The 24,270-nt window shown below is 39.3% G+C and overlaps 1 protein-coding gene across 1 annotated transcript; it reads right to left on the bottom strand.

The window, feature by feature from the left end:
- Nucleotides 1-1,371: 1,371 nt before the first annotated feature.
- loxl4 (lysyl oxidase-like 4) lies at nucleotides 1,372-23,720 on the bottom strand. Its single transcript, XM_006783899.3, has 15 exons — nucleotides 23,698-23,720; nucleotides 22,306-22,639; nucleotides 20,102-20,418; nucleotides 19,807-20,021; nucleotides 13,277-13,315; nucleotides 12,878-13,091; nucleotides 12,611-12,788; nucleotides 8,001-8,155; nucleotides 7,740-7,907; nucleotides 7,220-7,382; nucleotides 6,898-7,141; nucleotides 5,941-6,056; nucleotides 5,476-5,612; nucleotides 1,972-2,083; nucleotides 1,372-1,865 (listed from the first exon to the last, which is right to left on the bottom strand). Exons 2-15 carry the CDS (start codon nucleotides 22,616-22,618, stop codon nucleotides 1,795-1,797), a joined length of 2,442 nt encoding a protein of 813 aa, XP_006783962.2. The 5' UTR covers nucleotides 22,619-22,639; nucleotides 23,698-23,720; the 3' UTR covers nucleotides 1,372-1,794.
- Nucleotides 23,721-24,270: the final 550 nt, after the last annotated feature.

Below are 24,270 nucleotides of genomic sequence, written 5' to 3' on the forward strand. Positions count from 1 at the left end.
GCAGCTGTCTGTCTTTATGAGTGACGTGTCTCTTCCACAACATGTCCTGGAATCTGTCCATTAGAAAACCATCTTAATGGGTTTAACCACTAAGCCAGTAAGCCAAACACATCAAACACATTAATGGGTAAAATAACATCATTAACACGTGTTCCACGTTGTAAAGAAAATGTTGTATTATTGTTTGCTGTGCTAAGAGATTCAGCAAAAGTGTACAATATACAGTACGTTTTACCAGGCCTTCTGTAAGCACAAACAAGGCCAGTGTTGAAACATGAACAGGACATTTTATTTCAATTTTTTCTCCCAGACAAACATGTTGTTCTCGTAGGAGAGCTGAAAATGCCAGCTTGTGGTCGCTGTATGGCTGCCTACAAAAAAACGCAGATTTGGTAGTAAAACTGTATGTCTGCTTGAGTCTTTCTCCAAACCCTGATCCCTTTCTGTCTTTCTCCTTTTCTTTTCCATCCTCTTTTCCCCCACTTGCCAAATCTCTGAGAAAATCTTTTTCTTGTAGCCTATGTAAACACGCAAACACAAATTTGTCCCTTTTAAGTAACTACTCCATAGCGTTTCTTTGTAATGTCTTTGCTATACTCCGAATGTTAACCTTAACAGTAAGTTTAACCAAACGTATGCAATTAAAAGGCTTTTTATATGCTCTCAAAACCCAGCCTGCCTTCTTGCCTGCCCCAATGCTGTGGTCTTGTCACACCAGTTTTCTCTCCCATCAGAGAGGGTGGAAGACGAAAAAAACCACTTTACCGTTACAGTTGTTTTACTAAGTAAAATAAAATATATCTACAATTATTCAGCTGTATTATGGGGTCATTCAAATACCAAATACTTTAACAACTGTATAAATGATTTATCCACTGGTCTAGAAAAACAGCAAAAACATTTTATATAGATTCTAGCTAACAACGTCTTGACTAAGAATGCTGTTTAGGTGTCAATTTCTTGAATAAATAAAGTAATAATGTATAACATAAATAACACATTGAATATGAAAAAACCCCTTTGTAGTTCACTTTTTGACATGTAAATATGAAACGATAAAATTCTTAATGGTTAATGAAACAAGAGTGGGGACAAAACTAGAATACTGATGTTTAAAAGATAAAGTGCTTTGTTCCACAAAAATAATCTGACATCTACTCTAGAGAGGGACAGCTACACTTCTGTAAAATGCTGATTTTTCTTTAAACCATTAAAAATAATCTGAAAGAAAAACTACCCAGAATGTACCGTTCACCTGAAATATACTGAGGTTAATATAATGACATACAGTATTGTTAAAGAGCACCAATAACACTCCAATCCCAAGTTTCTATCATGATATTGGGGAAAATAATTCTAACGCACCCATTTTTAGTCTCCAACTTTGGGGCTGTCATTTCCTTACAGCATCGGCATCCCTGTTGTCTTTGTGGCAGGTTAGTTACAGTGACATGAAGGTCTTTCATGTGTATGTGTTTTTAAAATCTAATTTAAGTTACTAGTAGTCCACATTCACAAAAAATAGTGTAGTTATAATAACAAAAATCTTACTTAACTAGAGTAAAAAACATGTCGACCATCTTTAACCTCCCAACTCTTGTAGTCGGTGAGTTGAGTAGTGTCTCTGCAATGGCCGCTGTTATGTATTATTATTTCCACATCTTGCAAGGAGATGAGCAGGCACAGTTTTACATATTATTGTGGGTCCTAATATCCAAAGAGCCTGATGCCATCAACTTAAGCCCAACCTTAGTGGTCCCTGGGCCACATGAGAAGGCCTCCTCCTGGAACAGGCTACAGAAAGTTGTTGGTGATTTGCCTCTGATGCTCAAACAGGTCTTCAGTTTCTGCACTATATGCATCACCTGTAAAGGAACAACATCATTAATAAGAGGTGAGAGCTTACTTACTTGAGAAACTTACGGCAATGTGAAAAAAACAGAAAGATTTTTAGTATCCTCACAACCTCACCTGCATGGCATCCATACATGTAAGCTCTGTGGCCATCATATTTGCACCGACATCTCATAACATTGTTCATAAAGTCAGACTCAGCCATGTCCAGTGAGGGGTTGACTTCCACCTGCAAAATAAAACGATAATATAGGATGTTATTTATTAGGAAACAGGGCGCACACTTTGGTCTAGTAAAGTATCCTCAGTAGACCATGTTCGTGGCTAAGAAAGGAACAAGTCTCTTCTCCCCACACATGGGAAAGCAGTTTAAATAAAGAGCAGTTGGATTTAAAATTGAGGGCCTGTTATTAAACTGCACTCGTAGCTGGTATTGTTTTTATAGTCAGTCTGTTTCTCATCTATAAAAAGTTGGATGACTTTTCCATACAGTATTACTATTGTAAGGTTAAATACACTATGTGGTACTTTCACATGGACCTAAAGTTGGTAGTCTACAGCTGAATATATACACTGAATAACATGGGGCAGTAAAATGCTTGTGTTATACAAAGTACGAAATGGTAAATGGTAAATGGTAAATGGCCTGCATTTGTATAGCGCTTTTCTAGTCCTTAAGGACCCCAAAGCGCTTTACACTACATTCAGTCATTCACTCATTCACACACGCATTCACACACTGGGATGGCAAGCTACATTGTAGCCACAGCTGCCCTGGGGCGCACTGACAGAGGCTAAAATATACTATTTGACCACAGGAATTCTACTGTTTCTTGCTTTTACATCTTGTACAAAAAGATTTAACAGTTTACACAAATTATGGCAACTGGCCATGTAAGAAGCTCTGGAAATTTACAGGTGCCCAAAGTGTCTGCAAGGGAAATCTTCTTTGCTCCTCATGCTGACATTGGAGTGCACAACAAGGGCCTGAAATTAGCCTGAAATTGAAGTCTTTTGCAAAAGAGTAGTTATGCATAAGAATGTTTATGTGTCTGAAATTAGTCTTATTCTGAATGTTGCCATACACTCTACTAACAGCCTAGTCTGTCATTTGCAGAGCAACTCTGTAACTGCTGATACAAGCATTCTCCTAATCTGGTCTGGTGATAATACTGAGACGCCATTTACAGTAATGGTTGCTCTGCAAACTGCTGCACCCACTTTAAGTACAGGTTACAAACTGCTTAAAGCAAGCAAGAAGGCTAACTATACTAAAAAAAGGAAGAAACCATCTTAAAAACACAGTGAATGCAGAAAAACTCTCTTAATTTTTCAGTGTAAATTACAGTGTTGGACCAGAGTGTATGAGGCTTTTGCAGAAGATTGGTTCGGTGACAGAGTGCGTTGCTCAGTGAGAAAGTAGCTATAAAAATAAAAACAGGGCAGGAGAAATTCCTTGGTGGTAAATTAGCCGTTCCTAATGGAAGAAGGGAACTAGGTGCTGTTTGACTAAAGGGAGGCACTAGTTAATTTGGGTAAATTGTGTGTTTCATTAGCACTGGGTGGTTCAAGGGCAGGCCTGCTAAATCCTCCTGTACAGCCTGCGATCTGTAAAGTCAGGCATCATCTGCACTTTACTAGATAAATGAAAGAACACAGCACAGAGGAGCACTGCTATAAGAGATGTTTGTATTTTTCCAATTCTGCAGCCTCAGTGAAAAACTCCTTCACAGGTTTTACTTTCTCATTTCTCTCAGTTAAAATTGGTTCATACCCTTTCATGATGACCTTTGCACTTTCATCGGTTCCTGTCTCTTTCTGTCATTTGATATAACTCAATTTCTGCCTGTTCTATCATGTATTGGCCTTGATTTGCCTCCATACTATGCTACAGCAGTGTGCCACTTAATTACGCCCACTCATCTTACTCAAAATACATACAGTTAACAAATGCTTTTATAGATGAGTATAACACATCAATTATGCCGAAATTTAATGAACTCTTCCTAAACAGACAGCAGAACAGTGTTAATTACAAAGACCTAGTGCAACCTCTCAGACAAACTGAGTAACAGCAATAATTATCAAACAGTAAGCTATACTGTAACCAGTCTACCACATCAAGAAGGTAATTGGGAGCATGCTTAGATCTGAAGACTGGTAGATCAGAGGTCTGTACTGAAAAAGGAAGATAATGAGATATGGAGTCCTTGATGTGTTTTAGACTGGCAGCCACAATGACTTCATTCGACAAAGAAATGAGAGATACACGAATGGTTAAGGTGATGACTGTTTAGAAGATGGTCAGTAGGTTTTACTGAAAAAGACAGAAACCACAACCAGCCATGAGGAAATTCACCTTTAAAACCTGTGAACCTCTCTTAATAAAAGGATCTCTGATCTTGACGAACCAGTTGAACATTTTAAGAAATAAATGTGATTTTTTTTCTGGAACTTAGAGGAGAACATTAATACTGCACTCATAAAATACTATTCAAAAGTCCTAAGCCAACCATTTTCTTTGTATTCTGTTAGGAAAATGGGAAATAGGTGCAGCAACGTATTAAAGTGTCCAAAATAAAGCATACAAAGTAAAAGCATAGGTTGTACAATGTTTGGTATGAGCACCTTTATTCTTCAACACAGCCTGAATTCTCTTAGGCAAGCTTTCTTATCATTTCTTTAAGTAGTCTCTGTTCTCCAGGCTTCTTGAAAGGCATTCAAAGCTCATCTTTGCAGGGTAGCTGCCTGTACAGATGATCTCACACTATTTTGATCATTTTGAGGTCTGAGATCTGTTCCATCGTGTGTTTTTCTATCCAGGTATACTTTTACTGCATTGGCAGTGTGTTTGAGATCATTGCCATGCTGAAAAATGAAGCTGTTTCCAATCTGATGCTTTCCAGATGGTACTGCAAGGTGGATCAAGTTTTCAGCTAATATGTTTTTAGGAATCACCTTGTTTGCGCAAAAATATTATTTTATGCCTGTGACATTTTGCTATCATTGGCATTTTACATAGATTCAACAAATGACATTGGAACATATATGTGCTTTTGAAACAGCCTGCTAGAGACAAAGTGCCTAAAGATATAATCACCTGAAAGTGAGTGGAAAAAGCACTCAAAGTCCAAAGAAAAAGACTTTCAGAAAGGCTAGAAAACTATTGCTCAAGGCCACTTTGCAAAATAAGTTTATGAAATGAAGGTTGATTAAGATTTGTGCACAGTACTCTAAATGTATGCCATACATAATGCAGCCAACAATCACTTAGCTTAGCTTTGAAAACAGAAGCTCATTAAAGGGCATATTATGCAGTATCATGTTTGTTTAATCAGAACAAAAGTATATGTGTAAAAATATCATTGTTATATGCAGATCTTTCAGCAGATTAATTCTCCACCAGTCACAAGAAAGTTGTTGAGATAACTTAGAAGGCTGCAGTTTGTGCTGACAGTAGTTGCATTTTAACCAAACAGACCTTCTTTTCTAACAGAATAAGCCTATTTCCCTTTACTTTAAAGTGTTTTCTGAAAAGCAAAGTTACTTATATTTCATTTTTCTGGCAATAAAAATTTCCCACATTGGAAAAAGAAAATGTGACAAATATAAACTTCTGACCTGGAATATGTAGTCTCCTGGCCGTACATCAGTCACGTCAACCCACTGACAGTCGATATCATGGCGATATGTATCCCAGCAGCCCACAGAGATACCTTGATCACCCATGTTATAACAGGAAAAGCGTTTCTGGAGGCCTAAAATACATATCAGCAACATTATCAATCACAACATCAAAGCTCATTTAATGCTTGGCACTCCCTGTTATTTTTAAGAGCCTTTAGCTTTCTGAATTGTGCTGGACTGCATACTGTATGAACAATGGGCTTTTTCATATGAGCTATTTCATCCATGATATAACAAGTAAATGGAGAGTGAACAAACAACAACAGCGGCGATCTAATACATTAACCACAAAGTAAAAATCTGAATAGCTGTAGCTGAAATATTGATATTAATTTTCTGTCACTAATGGGAAACATTATGGGTTTTTTGGAAGGAGGGTTGAATTGTGCTGAAAATTACCATCAGGGCAATATGTGTCCTCCAGACAGAAACTGGCCTTGTGTCCCTCTGCAACCCTCGTGCCATTCAGAGTCAGCAGGTCGTAATGCGTGAACACCTCAATGCTGTGGTAGTGCCTATGACGACAGATGGGAAAGTCCAAGTGAGAGCGTGTATGTGTGTGTCTGCATGTCTGAGTGTGTGCATTTACACTTACTGAACACTAGCTCCCTATGGCTTATATCCTTATGACCTCACTGCTTGAACATGAGAGAGGGTGTCACCATAACACCTCTCACAGAAGCTTATTTTAGTTTTGGCTTGATTGAAATGTTTATTCATTCTAAATGAATGGCAGGCTTTGAAACGCACATCCAAAGCTCTGATATGTTGTAATAAACTGAGGCGGACTTGACTGCACGTAGGCTGCACAGTCCTTTGTATTACACCTAATCTGTGGTAGCCAAACGATTGCAACCATCATTTCCACAAACACGCGCTGTAGAAGGGTTCGTGATTTGGGACATCTCACGCAGTCAGCACAGTATGCCACCCTCTTCGCTTATCCTGACAGGTTTGAAAGTGCTCTGTTCCTACTGAAAAGAAACTGAGACCTAGTGATGGACAAATGCGCTTATGTCTATTGGCCATATTGCATGCTTCCTGCCGTGTCCACGGGAATGAGATCACACATCAGTATGTTTTTTTTCCCTGGTTGCAATTGAATGCAATTAAAATAAATATACCTTTAATTACTCAGTGTGTAAGGAGCATTACTCCACATCCATATGTGGAATAAAGAACATGCTTTTGCCTGAATATTTCTGACAGCTCGTGAAAAACACTCAGAGTGACCATAAGGGCAACCACAACATCCTACATCAGTATTTAAAAGGTTTTTTCCACTCCGTCAACCCACACTCCTAAACAGTAAAGCAATTTTACACTTCTCTTTACCTGTTTTCAGGGATAATATACCTGTGACACTGGTGCCATGTCCAGCTCTCTTTCGATGCTTTGGGTCTGAAATCAGAACGACCCAAATTCATGATGCGGGAGGAGAACCTCAGCAGGCGTCGGTGGCCATAAGGCCAGTTCATCCTGGCAGCAGATGATGACAGACAGTTCTCTTCATTGGCACAGGTCAGAAGATGGAGAGGACGGTCTTCCAGGTAGGCTGTCTCCTGGACCAGCTGGGCATCCACAACAAGGTCAGGTGCCGCTGAAGCAGGTGTAACAGATTATCTTAAGATTCAAACTGAACGAGAAGGGAAGACTACATGTAAAAACTGCAACTTACTGTCAGAACAGCTGACCCCAGCAGCCTTTGCTCCACCTCCACGAGGACAATGGATATGGTTGTTACGACGACACTGTTGAATTGAAAGCTCTGTCCCCACGCAGTGAGTTCCACTGAGAATCACATCGCTGACACTGGGGTCGCCAGGCCAGTACCAGGTTTCCTGTCAAAGGAAGGGTGTAGAGTTTTCTATCAATAAATAGTATCATAGTCATCATTTCCCAGTCATTGTTGAAGTTAATGAAGGGGCTGTGACTATGGATTGGTCTCTACGTGTTCATTTATTTCTCATCAATACCTTAAGACACTGCAGATTAGATTTTGATAAATCTTAGAGGAAAGATGGCTCTGACCACTTTACTCTGACATTTTCAAAATTAAACTAATTGGGTTAGAAGTGGGAGTGCTTCGTTGTCCTTTTAGAACATTTCAGATACTGATGACAATACTTTGGCAAAAGTTGGTTGCACTATAAAAAGAGATCAAAATAACCTGTTATGTTTGTCAAGGGGATAGTTACCTGATGAGCACTGGCAGCAAAGCCCAGGCCCAGCTGTCTGCATACCACCATGGCCTCAGTTATGCCCCAGTTCTCACTACAGACAGAGCCCCAGCGTTTACGACCCCCAACCTCCATCAACACCTCTACACGGCCTTCTGATGGGACTCTACCACCAGCAAGCCGCACCTTGAAATCCATTGAATTAAAAGAATTAAGTGGATGATGTGTTATAAGTGAAAGCTCATAAGCTCATGAACTGTGATGGTGTAGATTTTATACCGTCTTTTCTGTGCCTGTTTTAGGAACGTTGCAGCGTACTGAGGCATCCTGGCTGTGTTTGAATGTCCATGGTTGGACTTCCTGGAAGTAGCAGTCTAGAATAGAGTGTTCCAGCCCAGTACACTGAACATTGTTCATATGGATGGGCCCTGTACCTGTATAGAAAGGAGGAGATTTATTAGATTAAAAAAATGATGCATCACAAAAGTGGGAACAAATGAAAACCCAAAAAGCATGGGCATAACTGAAGGGCAATATCCCTTGTGACTGTCTGAGGCCATCCACCACAGAGGCAATGGCATTACGAGACTCTGTCATGCAAAAGAGCGCAAACACATAAAACCGAGGCTCACTATTCCTTTCATATGAAAAACCTTCCTCTATGTTAGCATCAAACCAACAATGAAAAGTTCCTATCAGTCATGACAAAATGCTTCTGCAAGCCAAGCAGCAGCACAACCAAGATCTACTTTGGGCATCTGTCACACCTCATTACCACCATTCTTTTGATTTAGGAACAACAACGACTACTACATTGTGTATAGTCCACCACCTTGGGTGAGCAAAAAAGCAAAAGCTATGTCAGCATTATAAAGGATTCAGACAAGGATTTGTTTTCTATTTAAACCCAGATAATCTTTAAACAACATAGGAAAATACAAAAGTTCTTAGGGAAATAGCTGGTGTGATAACGATGACAGGATATCAACAAACTATGGCTTCTGTGTTTTCCTAAAACACAAAGCACAAACTGTAAACTGAGAAATGAAGTAGCATTGAAATAAACACAACCAAACCACACAAACTATGGGAAAAACAAAACCAAGAAAAAGGGCGTAAAAGAAGATAGTTGGGACCAGATTGCAGCCCAACCAAATACGTCTCTGTGTTGGTTTTGGTAGATTGTAGGCCTTCTTCCATACTGGTCACCATGCGTGGGTTCATATGGATGAAAAGGACATATCTAAACCACTTCTACCTCTATCTGCATGGTAAATGCCACAAACTAGAGCCAAAATCCCACTGTTTAACATATGAAGACAAACACAGGGGGCCAATTTAAAGCAAAACGAACAGTGACAAGATCTATTTAAGCCTTAGTTTGGGAAATCCACAAACGCTTAAAATAAATTCCAGGAAAGCCACATGCACTCTGCATCCACACAAATACACACAACCACTGAGAGTGTTACTAAACTCTTTGTGTTCCCACTGTGTAGACTATAGTACACAAACATTATACACTGGGTGTACGGCACCAAGTGTAAGAGGGGAAACAAAACTGGTTAAGGATCATCAATTATAATCAGACTAAAGAGCTCTAATCATCTAAATTTAAGATAAAGTTGTGCAACAACAGGCACCATCATCACCATCATCATTAGAGCCAACAAGTAACAAAAATACTGCATCCTCAAAAGACACATTTGCGTGCCAGCACACACACATACACAAACTTAAACACACACAACTGTAAATTCGTTATTGATTGTATGTATTAATTATTAACAACACAGTCACATAACTGATCAAGCTCTAACAACAAATCAGAATTACTGCTTTTCTACACCAGAATCAGCTGAGCTGTCACAGTTTTTACAGCAGCAGTGCTTAGGTTAAATGAGACCAAGTCCTAATCTCCCCTATTGCATCAAAATGGCTGGATATGTACGTACTTCACGGGTAAAATTACACAGTAAAAATAACAATGTTGGTTAAGAAAGGAAATAGAAACATTGTCCCTGTAATTTAACTCACTGATGATGATGATGATAAATGTAATGATGATGGGAGTTAAAGAGTTTGCGGGTGGAGTCTGAAGAGAACCTTTCTTCTCTTATATTCTGCCGAATAATTAAAACATGAACACAAGCATAAAATATCTAGGTTGTAGAGTGGATACATCTATGAGAGCAATAATGAGACATAATATAAATGTGGTATCTTAAATTTAGTCTATACAAGAAAGAGCAAGGTTGATATGTAATTATGACTGGGATATGCCAAAGATCATTTGAAGAGATTAGAAAATTGACTTTTGAAGATGGAAAGAGCATAATATCAGTTACATTCTTGTTGAGAATAGCGCAAATAGTTGGTTAGTGGTTACAAGAGAAACCCTGTTCTTGTCCTCTCTGAAATTAAGCTCAATTTTAGGAACAGTTAAATGTGTGTAATGTTTTTCTTTCCATGGAATGTCTCTCTCTCCCTGCCAAAAGACTTTTTCCCCTGTAAAATGCAACAGTCATTTAAATTTCTGCACAGATTTGCTTGCTTATTTGAAATTAAATGGCACAAGCAAACTTGCACCGAGATCGGCATGTATTATTTTTTATATTTATGTTGATATCTGGATTTTAAGGTTAGTTAGAAGATGGCATCTCACTAATCCAGCTGGGATATTCTATGTCTGTATACTATAAAGGCCATTTAATACGTGCAAGCAAGCGTTTCAACAAATCTGATAAGGGAGGCCACATTCAGAGGCAGAACATCTGACTGGTGCACTGCACTCTGTAATCAACCAGTCAACTCGACCACAGCCTTTATCACATTATCACATTTGATCATCATAAATAAAGTCATGCTCTTTTGTGGGGTCCTGCTGGCAAAAAGATACGACAGAAATGATGAGGAATTTTTTTTGTGTGTGCGTTAAAGATGTATAGGTATAGGCAAGTTGGAAAAAGTAAACACTTTTTACACAAATTTACATTGATGTGCCGCTCCTGTGAGAGTTTATTCCATCTACGAGTCTAATTAGGCCTTTTCAAATGACATTTAGCCCAGTATGCATATGTCCTCTGAGCACCAGGGAAATCAGGTAGTAAAAATGACAAGCTGAATCTGAGAGAGCTTTGAATATTGAGTACTTTAGGACTGGCAGCATGACGCTTTCCAAATTCACTCTTAGCAGATCATATCACTGCTATTGTTCTAAAACCGCCAAGTGAGCTAAACAAGGCGCAGCCAGCTGGTCTGATGCATATAAAAGAAGTATGGTTTGTCTGTAGCAGCCTGGTACATATTGGATATACTTTATTTGAGGTTAATATAGTGGACAGTATCACTTCTGCTATTTTCAAATGACTTCAGAGTTTCAAGAAATCAGTGACATTATATTATCAGTGCTCCAATGTTATCCACATAAAGCAGTATTCTTTGATTGTAACTAACTTAAGTGACATGGTTAACTAACATTTTGTATTTGCATTTTTTAAAAGATTTTAAAAGTCTAGAGGCAAAGTAGTTATAATACTTTGCTGATGAAATGCCAGTGCAATGCATTGTGCGGCCTCTAGAATAAAATTTCCACCTATTTACGTCTCTAGAAGAGCAAATCTGAAGGTCAAGATAATATCTCATCGTAAAGCTTTCTGCTCTGGTCAATGCATAGCCACAAAAAAACAGGGTTGCAAGTGTATGAGTGAATCACCAATTATAGAAACCAACTCACAGAAGTAAAATATAACAAATGTAAGAAGAATACATCTACCAATTCTGAGGCATATTTTTTTTTTAAACCTAATTAAAGATTTTCAGCTACTGTGTTTTTCTGTCAGTTATGATTGCAATAGTTTCTCTCTACCTGTGTGTTTGTGTATGCGTGCAATAGGAGAAGCAGGTGAAGTGAATCCTAGTAAAAAACATTGTAAGATTGTGGTTAAATAAACGAAACTCCACCGAGATAGAAAACTGACAAATTATACACCTCTGTGTATTCTAGACATATGACTTTGGAGCCTGGCCAAATAACTGATTAAAACCAGAAAACAATGTGTACGCAAACTAATGCAACTGAATCTGAGGAAAGCCAAAAAATGCTGATTTTAGTTGTTTATGGTAACACAAATGCCAGTTCAAGAGGTAATCGGGTAAAAGGGACACATAAAACACATAAAAATATGCTTTTTGTGATCAACTGAACAGCTAGACCAGTAGAACATCATCCCACATTTAATCTCCATCAGCAAGATTAGAGACTACTCCCTACCATGTGGCATGGGGAAGCTGTTCTCACATCTCGTAAGGGTGGGGTCACCACTGGTGCAGCTGGGTACTGACTGCGTCTGTGTGTGTCATCAAAGCTGGACATTTGAAATTAAAGCAAAAAGACCACAGCTCTCAGTAAGTGAATGAAAAGCTTGCTTGAATCTAGCAAGATTATGTCTCTGGCTTTAGTATCAAATGCCAATATAAACTACTATGGCTTATAGTATTTCATTTTGTGAGTGAGTGTTTGTCTACACACACATGCATATGCTGTTTGGGCAGCTGGAAGTCCTGGCACAAGACTCACATAATCACAGCTGGAGATACTGCAATCAACACATTTGCAGCTTCACAAGGCAACATACACAGACAGACAGACAAACACACATGCCCACACATTATCTGATCAGTCAGAGCAGACGGGTGCGGCGTCTATGGTAAACAAAAGATAAGCAAAAGGCTGAAAAGTCTCCCTGTCTTCTCTGGAATACCATGACGCATGATAAACACATTCAAGCATTCAAATTATACAGGCAGAATGACTTCATTAAATGTGGAGTTTTCCAGAATGTTTAATGAAAGTCTGTGCTTTGGGCAACAGCAATTTCTAGTCTTACCTTGACCCATAAAGGCTCCATGCAGCGCATCTTTGGCAGTACCAAAGCCCAGTTCCCTGCACACAACACTGGCTGCTGTTCTGTCCCACAAGTGATCTACAATAGTCCCCCATTTTCCATCACGGAGCACCTCCACACGCCCCTCTCCCAGTCTGGGGCCCACCTTGAGACGAACAGGCTGTATACGGCAACAAAGGGAGAATAAAAATCAGTTTACTAAGAAAACTACATGATTGTGCAAATGTAGATACAAATTCTTAACCTTACCACAACTGGATAGGGCGCTTGAGGTCTTCCTGAAGAGATGCGAGCAAACTGAGGTCCTGGTACACACTTGACCACTGCATGTCTCCCATTTTTACAAGGGGTAGGACTACGGGGGATTGACAGCTGAGCATGGCACTCTGAGAGACTGTTCTCAGTGCCTATACAATGAACTTTCTCTACCCAAAATCCTTTCTTTTTTGCCATGAGACTCAGTCTGCAAAGAACAGTAAATTGTAGGTAACATATTCTTAAAGATACTAACAATTTGGTTTTAATTTGTTAGCGTTTCTTAATGATATTAAGTAGTAGTAATTCCTGTATAGTTAATACAGGAATGTTGTTATAAAATTGCACATTTGTAGATAAGAAACAAAGGGTGAAAAGGGTCATTTTTATTACCTTGTTGAAGGATCTTCAACCTTGGCATCCCATATTTTCCTGTAAAAGAACAGAGCAGAAACAGACATGATCAGGACTGTTTGTTTTCTGAGGTTGCAAACACAAACACTCACACACACCTGGACCAATTTGAATATCATCTGCTGGTTTTTGTTTCTATCTAATCCAATCACATAAAAGTGTTTTCAGCACAGAGAGCAGTAGCAAACACTTAAAACACCAACTTCCTTTTTACTAGAAAAGTAGCCTTACTGGGTTACTTGAAATGAACCGTGCAGCTGCAAATATAACTTCTGCACATAAATCAGGAACAAATTTAGCATGTGGCTTTGTGGTGAGTGTAAAGTTAGATATATTGATAGTAATGACTAGTACAGTTTAGTACAATCCTTGTCCTTTTTCAGGAACCTCACTTTCCATCTCTCTGTATATATTCAGTATGATGTGTTTCTTTCCTGAATGTGGGCTGTTTGCTATTTACCAAGTGTACTCTGTTTATGTTTAGAGCCTGTGTAATAGTATGTTCTGTACCCACCAACATAAATATGTGTTCAACAAAAATGTTCAGGGTAATTTTTATCTAAATTACACACTTTTACATTAAATAAACTAACCCAGACTTTCTGACTTTTGGAACAAGCAATGCTGCTTAGCTGAGATTTACGCAATGACGCCAAGATGTGAGCTATAAAGAGATTAAAGAAATAACAAAAAAACAAAACAAAAATTAGATATTCTGATCTATGCTGTTAATCTTAAAAACCACACTAGGGGGAGGGAAAGCATGCCATCCAGCGTCTGTGAAGAAGAACATTTCTTAAAAAACAGGCTTTGACCAAGCACAATATACAAATAAAACCTCTGGCACTACCCGACGCTGAATTTCCAAGAACTGTAAGATCGAAACAGAGATTTATGTTTCAACTAGGCTGGCTGAATTGGGAGAGCAGTGGAGAGGAAAGCCGTCTGTTCTCTTGGCAGACACACAGTGCACACATGCCAAACAGATCATACCAGGACATCCTCCAACCACTGCAAACTGCATCCACCATTACCAACATTCACATCAATTACACCAAAACACTCAAGAATATACATAGTCACACACTGAAGAAACTGAAAAACACTCCAGTTCTGATTTGAGTGGTGTTCCCATTTAAAGAAACAAACACATCGAAGATCTAGGGATATCTGTATGAAAGTTAAGGCAGGTCAATATTTTTATTTCGGACATGAAACTCAGGACATTCCTGGAAAGTTGTAAGAGACAAACCATTAAAAAAGCAAACAAACTGAGGAATGAAGAAAGTCGTTGTCAGTGACATGATGTTATGCTGATGGTTGAGTAAAGTCATGGGCTGCTGATTTTACACTTTCCAGAATCGCATAATAACTTGTTTCCTAAAGCTATAAGTAGTAAGTAGTCAATGAGACCTAAAAATATAAACAATCCTTCAAAAAGTATTTCAGTATTAATAACATGTTTTTATTTCAAGAATCATTCAACATGCGTTTTGAAATTCACAGATATATCTCAAATCTTAAACCAGTCCTTTCCTATGGCCCATTTGAAGCATAAATGCAAAAACGAACATCTGTGAAAGATCAGTTGCATAAATAGCCCTGCCCTGATACATAACTACATGAAAAATATATCAAACAAAACCCCATGAAGGCATTGTTTTAACTAATGTGCATAGCTTAAAATAAAGCCCTATATATTGTCATGCATCTTACTGTAACTTGGAACTGGCTCATTGCATTAAAATTTAACACTTAAACTTTACAGTCTCTTGAATTACACTTGTAAAACGTTTTAAATGTGTCTACCATGTGGCTTTATAGTACCATAAGATAGACAGCGAGGAACAGCTACACACTCATTTTCACATGAGGCAAACATGTCTGTGACTTGTTTGTGACCTCACCACAGACAAATCAGCTAACCATTTACCCTCTTCAGAAGCCAACAGGACTACTACTTAGACTATAAATGATACCTTTGGGTATTTTATTTAACGAAATTACAGCACTGTTTGCCATGCTAAAATCAAGCACAATGAAAGCCATAAATACATTAAATATATAAAAAGAAATAATGCAATGTAACTAAAATATGAGGGGATATGAGCTGTATGAACGTATATCTGAGCTATCTGAATAGACAACCCCAGTATTCACTTGTTTTTCACCTCAGCAGCATTCATCAGCCAAATAGTGTGTCCAGCACATGTTGTGGAAAAGAACAGAAGCTAATGATAAGGAGTCTACACCTGCTTGTTAAAAAGGACATGCATTATATCACTGTTTGGGTTTTATCAGCTTTACACTGCTCAGCAGTGATATTAGGTCATTTCTACATCTTCTGATGCTACGTTACAACAGAATTATATATAAACGACATTTTGTTTTACCTCAGATAAATTTTAAAAACCAGTATTGGCAAAAAAATAAATAAATAATAATAATCAGACTTGCTTACATCCATTTTTTCAGCAAAGATCTACCTTAAAGTAGACACCAAAGAAAAGTGAAAAAAAGATTTCAAGTAGAATTATACAGAATAGAAATGGATGCAATTATTATAATTAAAAATAAATAATATAAAGAGAATTATATAAACCAATATGAGAAATTAAAGAACATTTTTTAACCTACTTTGAGTGGCTATGGTAGAAAATCTTGCTTGTGAAACAGTTGCTAGGCCCAAGTGAAGTGATAAAAATGCCTATGATTCAAGTCCTTTTTAAAAACCACCTTTCACAGTCTGTTCCAAGCCACAAAATAGCCACTGGCATGTACACAGAAATAAAAAGATGGGAAAATAAATTAGAGGGAAGAGCACTGAAGAAGATCATACATCAGACAGGAAAACCAAATTTGGTCAAAGAAAATGTCACCCAAAAGCCTGAAAATGATACGTTCGTCATAAGAAAATTTTAACTGAAACATAATTAAACATAAAGTCCCCAGTTAAGTCCCCAAATCACTACGGTGACAGAGGAAGACAGACAGCTGCTGACACAGCAGGCAGCGCTGCAAACTGCAGCTGTAATTGGCTATATTTCACACGAGCAAGCGAAAATCTGGCTCGTCTGACTGCTGCTCTCTGTCTTTCTCTCCATCCGCTCTTCTCTTGTTACTCTCTGCCTCCATCCTCGCCATCTCCGTCTAACTCTCTCTCACACACAGCTATAATTGGGGGTGTTTTTCACCCTCAGCAGAATCCCTGGAGAGCTTTGGTCCTGACCAACTTGTAATTATAGCATCTTCAGAATTTCATCCAAGTGACACAGGAAGAGTCATGGCAGGGTCTGGAATTTCTAAGAATGGACAGAAAAACTTGGCAAGAAAGCTTGGCTTTGTTCAAACCATGCAGTACAAGCCTATGCTTTTTTTTGGAAAGTGAAAGATGTTACATGAACGCTTAACAACCAAATTACCAAATTGTTTTTCTATGACTCTTCTGGCTATCGTGATTGTAATTAGAGTACAAAGTGGCAATTTAAGTCAAGTCAAAAGTGCAACCTTACATTTACCCCTAATCCCAGTCTGAAACAGAATGAACATTTTTGCTGTATTCTACTGGTTGTTATTTTGTAACCTCACATTTAACACATTCAGATTTTAGAAACCAAGTCTGTTAAACAACTTGCTTATGTGACTTGGAACAAAGGCATTCCAGCAAATGTATCTGAAACAGCCTGAAGTCAAAAACACATGTTAAAGAGGGAACAAACATGCTTCTGTGGAGACAGAAAACAGGTACAGATTTGGAAACAAACACATCATCATGGTTGAGAATAATATAGTGCCTGAGGCTTTAGCAAAACCCCTGGTCATACCCAAGAAAGACAAACCCAGATGTATCACAGCCACTTCCATGACAGAGCCTTATAATTTATACATGCAATAAAAGAATTCAAGATATTGGCTTACAGTACTTTTTGCTGAACATTAAGATAAACAGTACTGTGCACTTTGTTGTGGCTTTGGTCAGATGCTAAAAGAGCAGGACAAGTCCTGTTATTTAAGTTCCTTTTACTTGACCTTAGAGGATTTAAAAACAACATTAAAAAAAGACAGTGAGCATATTCCCCTGAAGATGTCAATAAAAGCCCTTCAAGCTATAACAGCCCTGTCCTCCACTGGCATATCAATCTTCCTGGTAAGCAGCCAAATCACCTCTATTCGAACCATACAAATCTATCCATCTAATTCCCCTAAACAAGAACCTGTACTACACATTTTCACAGTGTTTTGTACCTGTACTGTGAATCTATACTGCATAAGAAAATCAAGTAGATGCATGAAAAGCACCACACCTGCAATGCGGTGAAGCTGTGCTCTAATAAATGATCCTGTACAGACCGTGTACAGAGTCGGGCTCGGCTGTTAAACAACAGCTTATTCGGAGGGACTTTTATTACTGAAGATATGATGCCATACGATCACCTCCTCCAACAGTAGAATCAGGTTATAGCTTCACTGTGTTCCCAATAACACACAAGTTCAACAGAGATGGCATAATTCAAGGGCAATGCAGAAATACTTTCAGAGTGGCTGCACTCCAATAGTTTGTCAAGTCAATAAAAACTCAGAAAAGTCTATAAAACAAATCAACTTCCCGTTAACAGTTACAGCATTTCAGAAGCATGAGGATTGTAGTACCTACAGCAGATTTTGCGGTCTGTCACCAGTTGAGTCAGAGTAACCTGAGCCAGTAGAGGGACGGAACAGCTAAACTGGGAATCCTCTATAGATGGCAGGTTTCCACAAGCAAGATCTGCCTGGATCCATCTTCCACAATAATCCTCTGCTAATGTGTGGTCCTCCCGTGGTTTACAATGTAAAGAGTCCCAAAAACCACTGCTGAGGGTTTGGGTTTGGGTTTTTTTTCCAACAAAGAGGATGCGGGCCAAAGGGGCAAAAAAATGCATGCTCACTGGGACAATTGCAGTAAGCACATGCTTATACTGAACCTTAACCATATTTTAAGGATGGTTTTTAAGTTAAATTCCTTCATGTTAAAAGTCAATGAGATGAGGTCAACACCATTCATTATTCATGCCTGTGCACCCGTCTTGTACTTTGTTACCTGGCTTAAAAACGGTGTCTGCCAAACTAACATAAAACTGCAACAACTATCTTCATTTGTCTGTGTTTTTTTTTCTTTCATTGACTGAACAATCAAACTGAGTAAAATGAAAAGCTTAAGCACTGTCATGACATAAAAAGTAGCAAAGAACACATTGAGAAGTTGTTCTTTTCTGTTTCTCAGTAATAAAGAAAGGCAATCCCCAGCCCATCATCCATTTTCTCAACAACAACTCCATTTAAGGGTCGCTGAGGGCCTGGAGCCTTTCCCAGCTGCCATAGAGCGAAGTACACACAGGAGAGATTTCCAGTGTATCGCAGAGCTAACAAACACACAGGGCAGACAACCATTCACATTCACACCTATGGCTTTTGGACTGCCAGAGTAACCGAAGTCTATGCAGGCACAACATGCAAACTCCAGACAGGGAGGCCCAGCTGGCCAGTGGATTCATTTCTATCCCTAGTTGCTGTGAGACAACAGCAGTGTGTTTTTTACTTATCCCTTTAGAAGTTATTTTCAGAGCTCTGTGATAGTTTCCTAGTTTTACTGTGAGCTGTATTTATAAAGTGTTCTTGTACCATTACTTGAATGAAATTAAACACAAATGAATGCAGAGGTTTCCATGCTTCTAAAGTAATGCACTAAAAGAGGCATTGTTTTTTGTAGATGGACCAAACTTTCAGTGCTGGAAAACATAAAAAAAAGTAATTGGCACACTGCCAGCAAGTCACACATGCTTTTTCTGTGGTGGCATGTAAAAGTAAAGAAAAGCATAGCTTACTTAAGCCCACAGAGATTCCCCTGCCAGAAAGACAAGTCACTCTACACATACCATCATCCTGCTCTCCAAAAGCGACCTCTGTCTCACACATAGTATCGATGGGACAGTTAAGAGCACAATCAGCAGTGATATTGCACCTCTGCATTGGAATCTAAAAGTTAAAGTAGAGCTGTTTGTCTGTGAGCTGCAGGCTGAAGATGGTATCAGAAGGAGAAAGGGAGTGAGAGGCAATGAGGTGTGCAGAGGTGATTTGCCTAGAGAGAGGGGTAGAGAAAGGGCAGTAGAGAGGAGTAAGGGATCCCCTTTATCATCATCCTGAGGCTGAGGAAAGAAGAGGTGTGTGTGTGTGTGTGTGGGGGGGGGGGGGGGGGGGGGGGGGGTTGAGGGACATGGGAAAGCGGTGGCTGGGGGAGGAAGATAAGCCCAAAGCAAGACCTCTAACTGCAGTGCTGCTGCTGCTTTGTTTTTGTTTTTTTTATCCATTCTTCACAATGTGTTTGTAGTCATTTAACAGTCAGATGAATGGCATAGCATGTTGCCCTTCTGAACTACAGTCAACAGCCCAGTGTTTTGCAATCTAATGACCTGGCCTCATAAAAGTGGATTGTATTGCTGTCAGTGCAGCTAGTGAGAAAGATTCATACGTACTTATATGTTCTCACATTGTGCTGAGTAGCCTCTGGAAAGCCAAGCATCCCACACACAACCCGGCTGCTATTGAGACTCCAGCCCTTGTCGCAAACTTGTCTCCATCTCCCAGCATGCTTCACTTCCACCACACCCTCTGTCATAAGGCTCTTCTTCTTTGTAGACATGAGGATGGGGCGAAGACGGACCTCCTCAATTCGCACCTTACTTTGCCTCTTAAGGAATACAAATGTCACTACTGTCACATATTTTTCTACAAATAATGCAGTAATTAGCCAAACATTAACTGTTGTACCTGATAGTGGTGGTGATGATGATGGGGTCTTTGGAACCTGGGAACCTCATATGGATGTCCATTTCCATAATATCCATACCCTGGTTGCCCGCGGGTGTCCACAAGCCCCTGCCATTGAGGTGCAGTATTACCATTAGGCCTTGGAGCAGTGGTGTGGGCTCTGCTGGCTGGCTGACTCACCGCCCTACGTTCAGGGGTGCACACAACCCCCAAATCTTCAGAGTGTTTGCAGTCATTCACTCCCCAACCGTTGTGTTTGCAGTCCTTCAAGGACTTCTCTGAGCCGTCACAGCGTACATTATCCATCCATATTGGGCCTTGAAAAAGAATAAACGATGAAAAACTTGATTCACTCTGATTTTCATTGATCAAGTAACAGACTGGCCGATGCATCTAAACATCAGCCAGAATCACTTCTTAAATACCTAACCCTTGATTTTTAGTGCTACACTGATTTAGGGTTGCACCTTAGTGGCGTGTTTAGCAGTAGATACATAGTATTTTACAAGGAAGACTGCTGTAGATCCTGCTCCCCGAATCCACTCAACTCTTTAATTTGGATTTAAAAGCAGCAGTAAAGAATGTCCATAAACCATGGCAAGTGTTGCACAACTCTGGCAAGCAAATGCTGTCATTATTCTAAAACAAATGCCCTTTTCGGCCCATATATTTGCTCTGCCGGCCTGCCAGGCAACCTTAACGAGATGTAGATTCCAATCCCACAATGAGTTATCTTTGTCACTTTATGATGTTAGTTATTTTGAATGTCTTAATTGGCTGCCTTTTCATGAAGCCATACAGTCGTGAGCCAAGCACACTGTACTGTGGAAGTTTTGGAGTAGACAGGTTAGTGGCTGGCTGCCACTCCAATAAATCTTAATTGTTAAGCTATACCCACCAGTTACTTTGTACACCTTTGCTCTCTATTCTATTCTTCCTTGCTAGCACCAGGTTGGACTGACTTTTTCCCTAAAAACAGTCTTAATTCTTAGTGGCATAGTTTCTACAAAGTGCTGGAAATATTCTCAAAAGATTTTGGTCCATATTGACATGATAGCATCATACAGCTGCCGCAGATTTGTCAGCTGTGCATCCTTTGTGAGAATCTCTTGTTCAACCACATACCAGTGGTACTCTGTTGGATTGGGATCTGGTGAGGTGTGGAGGGCATTCGAGTACACTGAACTCACTGTCCCATTCAAGAAAGAGCTTTGAAATATAGCAGATTATCATGCTGAGGCATCAGGAGATAGACACACTGTGGTCATAAAGGGATAGACTTGGTTGGCAACCATATTCAAGTAGGCTGTGCCTTTTCAGTGATATTCAATTGGTACAAAGTACTCCAGGAAAATATGCCCATTGCACCACCATCAGCATAAATTGTTGATACAAGACAGGGCGTAGCCTTACTTTAATGTTCTCTATTTCAGTTTTACAACCACCAATATGTGAACTTGAAGAAGAAATGGAGACTTGTCAAGCTAGTACACACGTTTTCAATCTCAGTTTTCAAATTTTGGTGAGCGTGTGCAAAATGTAGCCTCGGTCTCCTTTTCTTAGCTGACAGGAGAGGCACCTGGTGTGGCCTTCTGCTACATTAGCCCATCTGCTTCATGATTTGGCATGTTGAGCATTGAGAGATGCTCTTCTGCATACCTCAGTTGTACAGCTATAAATAATCTGGTTATTGTCTTCTAACCTCTGGTGTCAGCAAGACATTTTTATCCAGAGAACTATTGTTCATTAAACATTTTACATTTTTGGACCATTATCTGTAAAACCCAAAGATGGTAATATGGATAAATTCCAGTAGATTAGCAGTGAAATACTCAGACCAGTTATCATGCCACGTTCAAAACTACTTAAATCACATTTCTTCCCCAATCTTCCTGACTATGTCTACATGTCTAAAAGCACCATGTTCTTGCCATGTGGTTGGTTCATTTTGTATTTGCCCTAATAAAAAGTTGAAAATAATATTACATTGTTGAAACAATTAATGAAGTATGACAGTAAGTTTGCTGGCATAGACGCTAAATTGTCTGTGTAATACTAACTGTCAAAATTTCAAACCCAGTCAGAGCCCCCCCCCCCAACATATAATTTGGATTTTCCTGACAAGACTAAACTGAGAGTAAAAAAAAAAAATTCTGACTGCCAAAGAAGACTCCACGGTAACTTCATACAGGCAGTGCTCTCACCCGTTCCTTCTCCATACTGTGCGCTGTGAGCCCACGTTAAGCTACCTTCGAACCCCAGCTCACGGCACACGACGTTGGCGAGCTTGATATCCACCTCATCGTCGCAGACGGTCCCCCAAGTGCTGTTGTGCAACACCTCCACGCGCCCTTCGTGCGCTTGTCGCGCGAAGGTGCCTGCCAAGCGGACCTTGAGAGCTGGTGCGCGAGACACTCTGCGCTGAGACGCTGTAGTCCTCCGAGGTTCGGCGCGAGCGGGACAGGAAAGGGACAGGAGCACAAGGAGGAAGAGGCTGAACGATAGACTGCAGGCCATTACTGACTCAGAAGATGAGGTCTGTAGATAAAAATTAAAAAACGTTATTTAATTTGTTCAACTTTTCATAAATTGCCATTCGAACTATGCCATGAAACAATTTAACTGGCTTGCCAGCAAGTATAAAGTCAAGGGCCAGTCCTTATCAACTGTCTGAAGTTCATCTTAAAATTAGCAAAATACCAATATTTAAGCCTCTTCAACAAAAAATACTAGGGTATTACTGCCTTTAGGCTACTGAGTAATTTTCTTAAACACAAGTCACAGCAGACGATAGCACGAGAGGCCTGGATATTAAACAGACCAACGGTGACATCCTCTGGACAAAAGCTTTCAGGTAGTTTACTCTACCAGTGTGTCTACCAGGTAGTTTATGCTATCAGTGTGTTCCTCTCTGATATCACATCAAGAAATTAATTAGGCTCAGACACAGTTAACATTGCAGTGGTAACTTATCTGCTGACAATCAGAGATAGAACCTGACTTGTTTTGGCGTTCCACATTTTGATTTTAGTCGTAGCATAAATCTTATAGTGGTGCAATGGAAGCCAGAGTACATAAAACGAGTACTTTGCACTCATGTCAGACACAGGCGTATAATTAGAGATGCACTTTTGTATGACAGTTCACGTAAGTAAACATTCCCCAAGGCTAACTAACCAGACAGAAACATGTGGCAGGTTTAAACTGGAAGTTGACAAGTGTCAAAGCCAAACAAGAGCACAGTGGGGGCAAAAAGTGAAACACTAAATCACTGACGGCCACAGGAAAGCATTAAAGACAAAAAAAAATGTTTAGTGGATATTAAAAACTTACAAAAATGCAGTTAAGAATGTTTAAACTTCTGTAAATCCAAAGCTAGAAGACATAAAAAGTATCCACTTTATGTTAAAGAAATTCTAACAGAGTAAAAGAACCTGTGCCAAAGTTTTATCTCTTAAAACACCTGTTACACTTGATGTCAGATGTGCCTGAATTAAAATGAAATTAACAAGTGAGAAGCCTGTAAACATGGAAATAATAACAACAACAACAACAATAATAATAATAATGAGAAGGTAAGACGAAGGATCACTCACCTTGCAGACAGCAAATGTAGTGGTGGGTGTCACTTACAAGGGGAGAGTGACTGAGTGAAGGAGTGTGCCTACTAAAGGCTTTCCTCAATCCTCCTTTCTTCCCTCCTCCCTATATTCCTCCCTGCCTCCCTCCTCTGTACATTTCTGTCTGGGTTTCATTCTTTGATACAAAACTAACAAAATGTAAAGCTGGTTCATTTGAATGGGACCTATGTGTCTGTACAATATATATATATATATATATATATATATATATATATATATAAAGCTGTTCCTGTGAAACTAGGCTCCCTTTCTACTTGATTTCTCTTGGCTGACATTTTTGTATAACTGTGAATGAATACTCTGAAGCACTGCTGAATAAGCTCTGAGATAAAACATTGTGTGCTTCATAGACAAATTAATCTCCGGGTAAATATTTCAGAAATTTGTCACCAACACCCACAGTGTCATCAATTTCAAGACACATGGTTTAATACATTAGACAAAATTGACTTTGTATATATCCACAATCCTATTTTCATTATTTTAGCTAGTATTTTAGTTTTCTTTTTTTTTTGTCCCTTTATATTT

This window comes from Neolamprologus brichardi, chromosome 13 (assembly GCF_056152115.1).
Source record: "Neolamprologus brichardi isolate AB-2024 chromosome 13, ASM5615211v1, whole genome shotgun sequence".
Lineage (NCBI taxonomy): Eukaryota > Metazoa > Chordata > Actinopteri > Cichliformes > Cichlidae > Neolamprologus > Neolamprologus brichardi.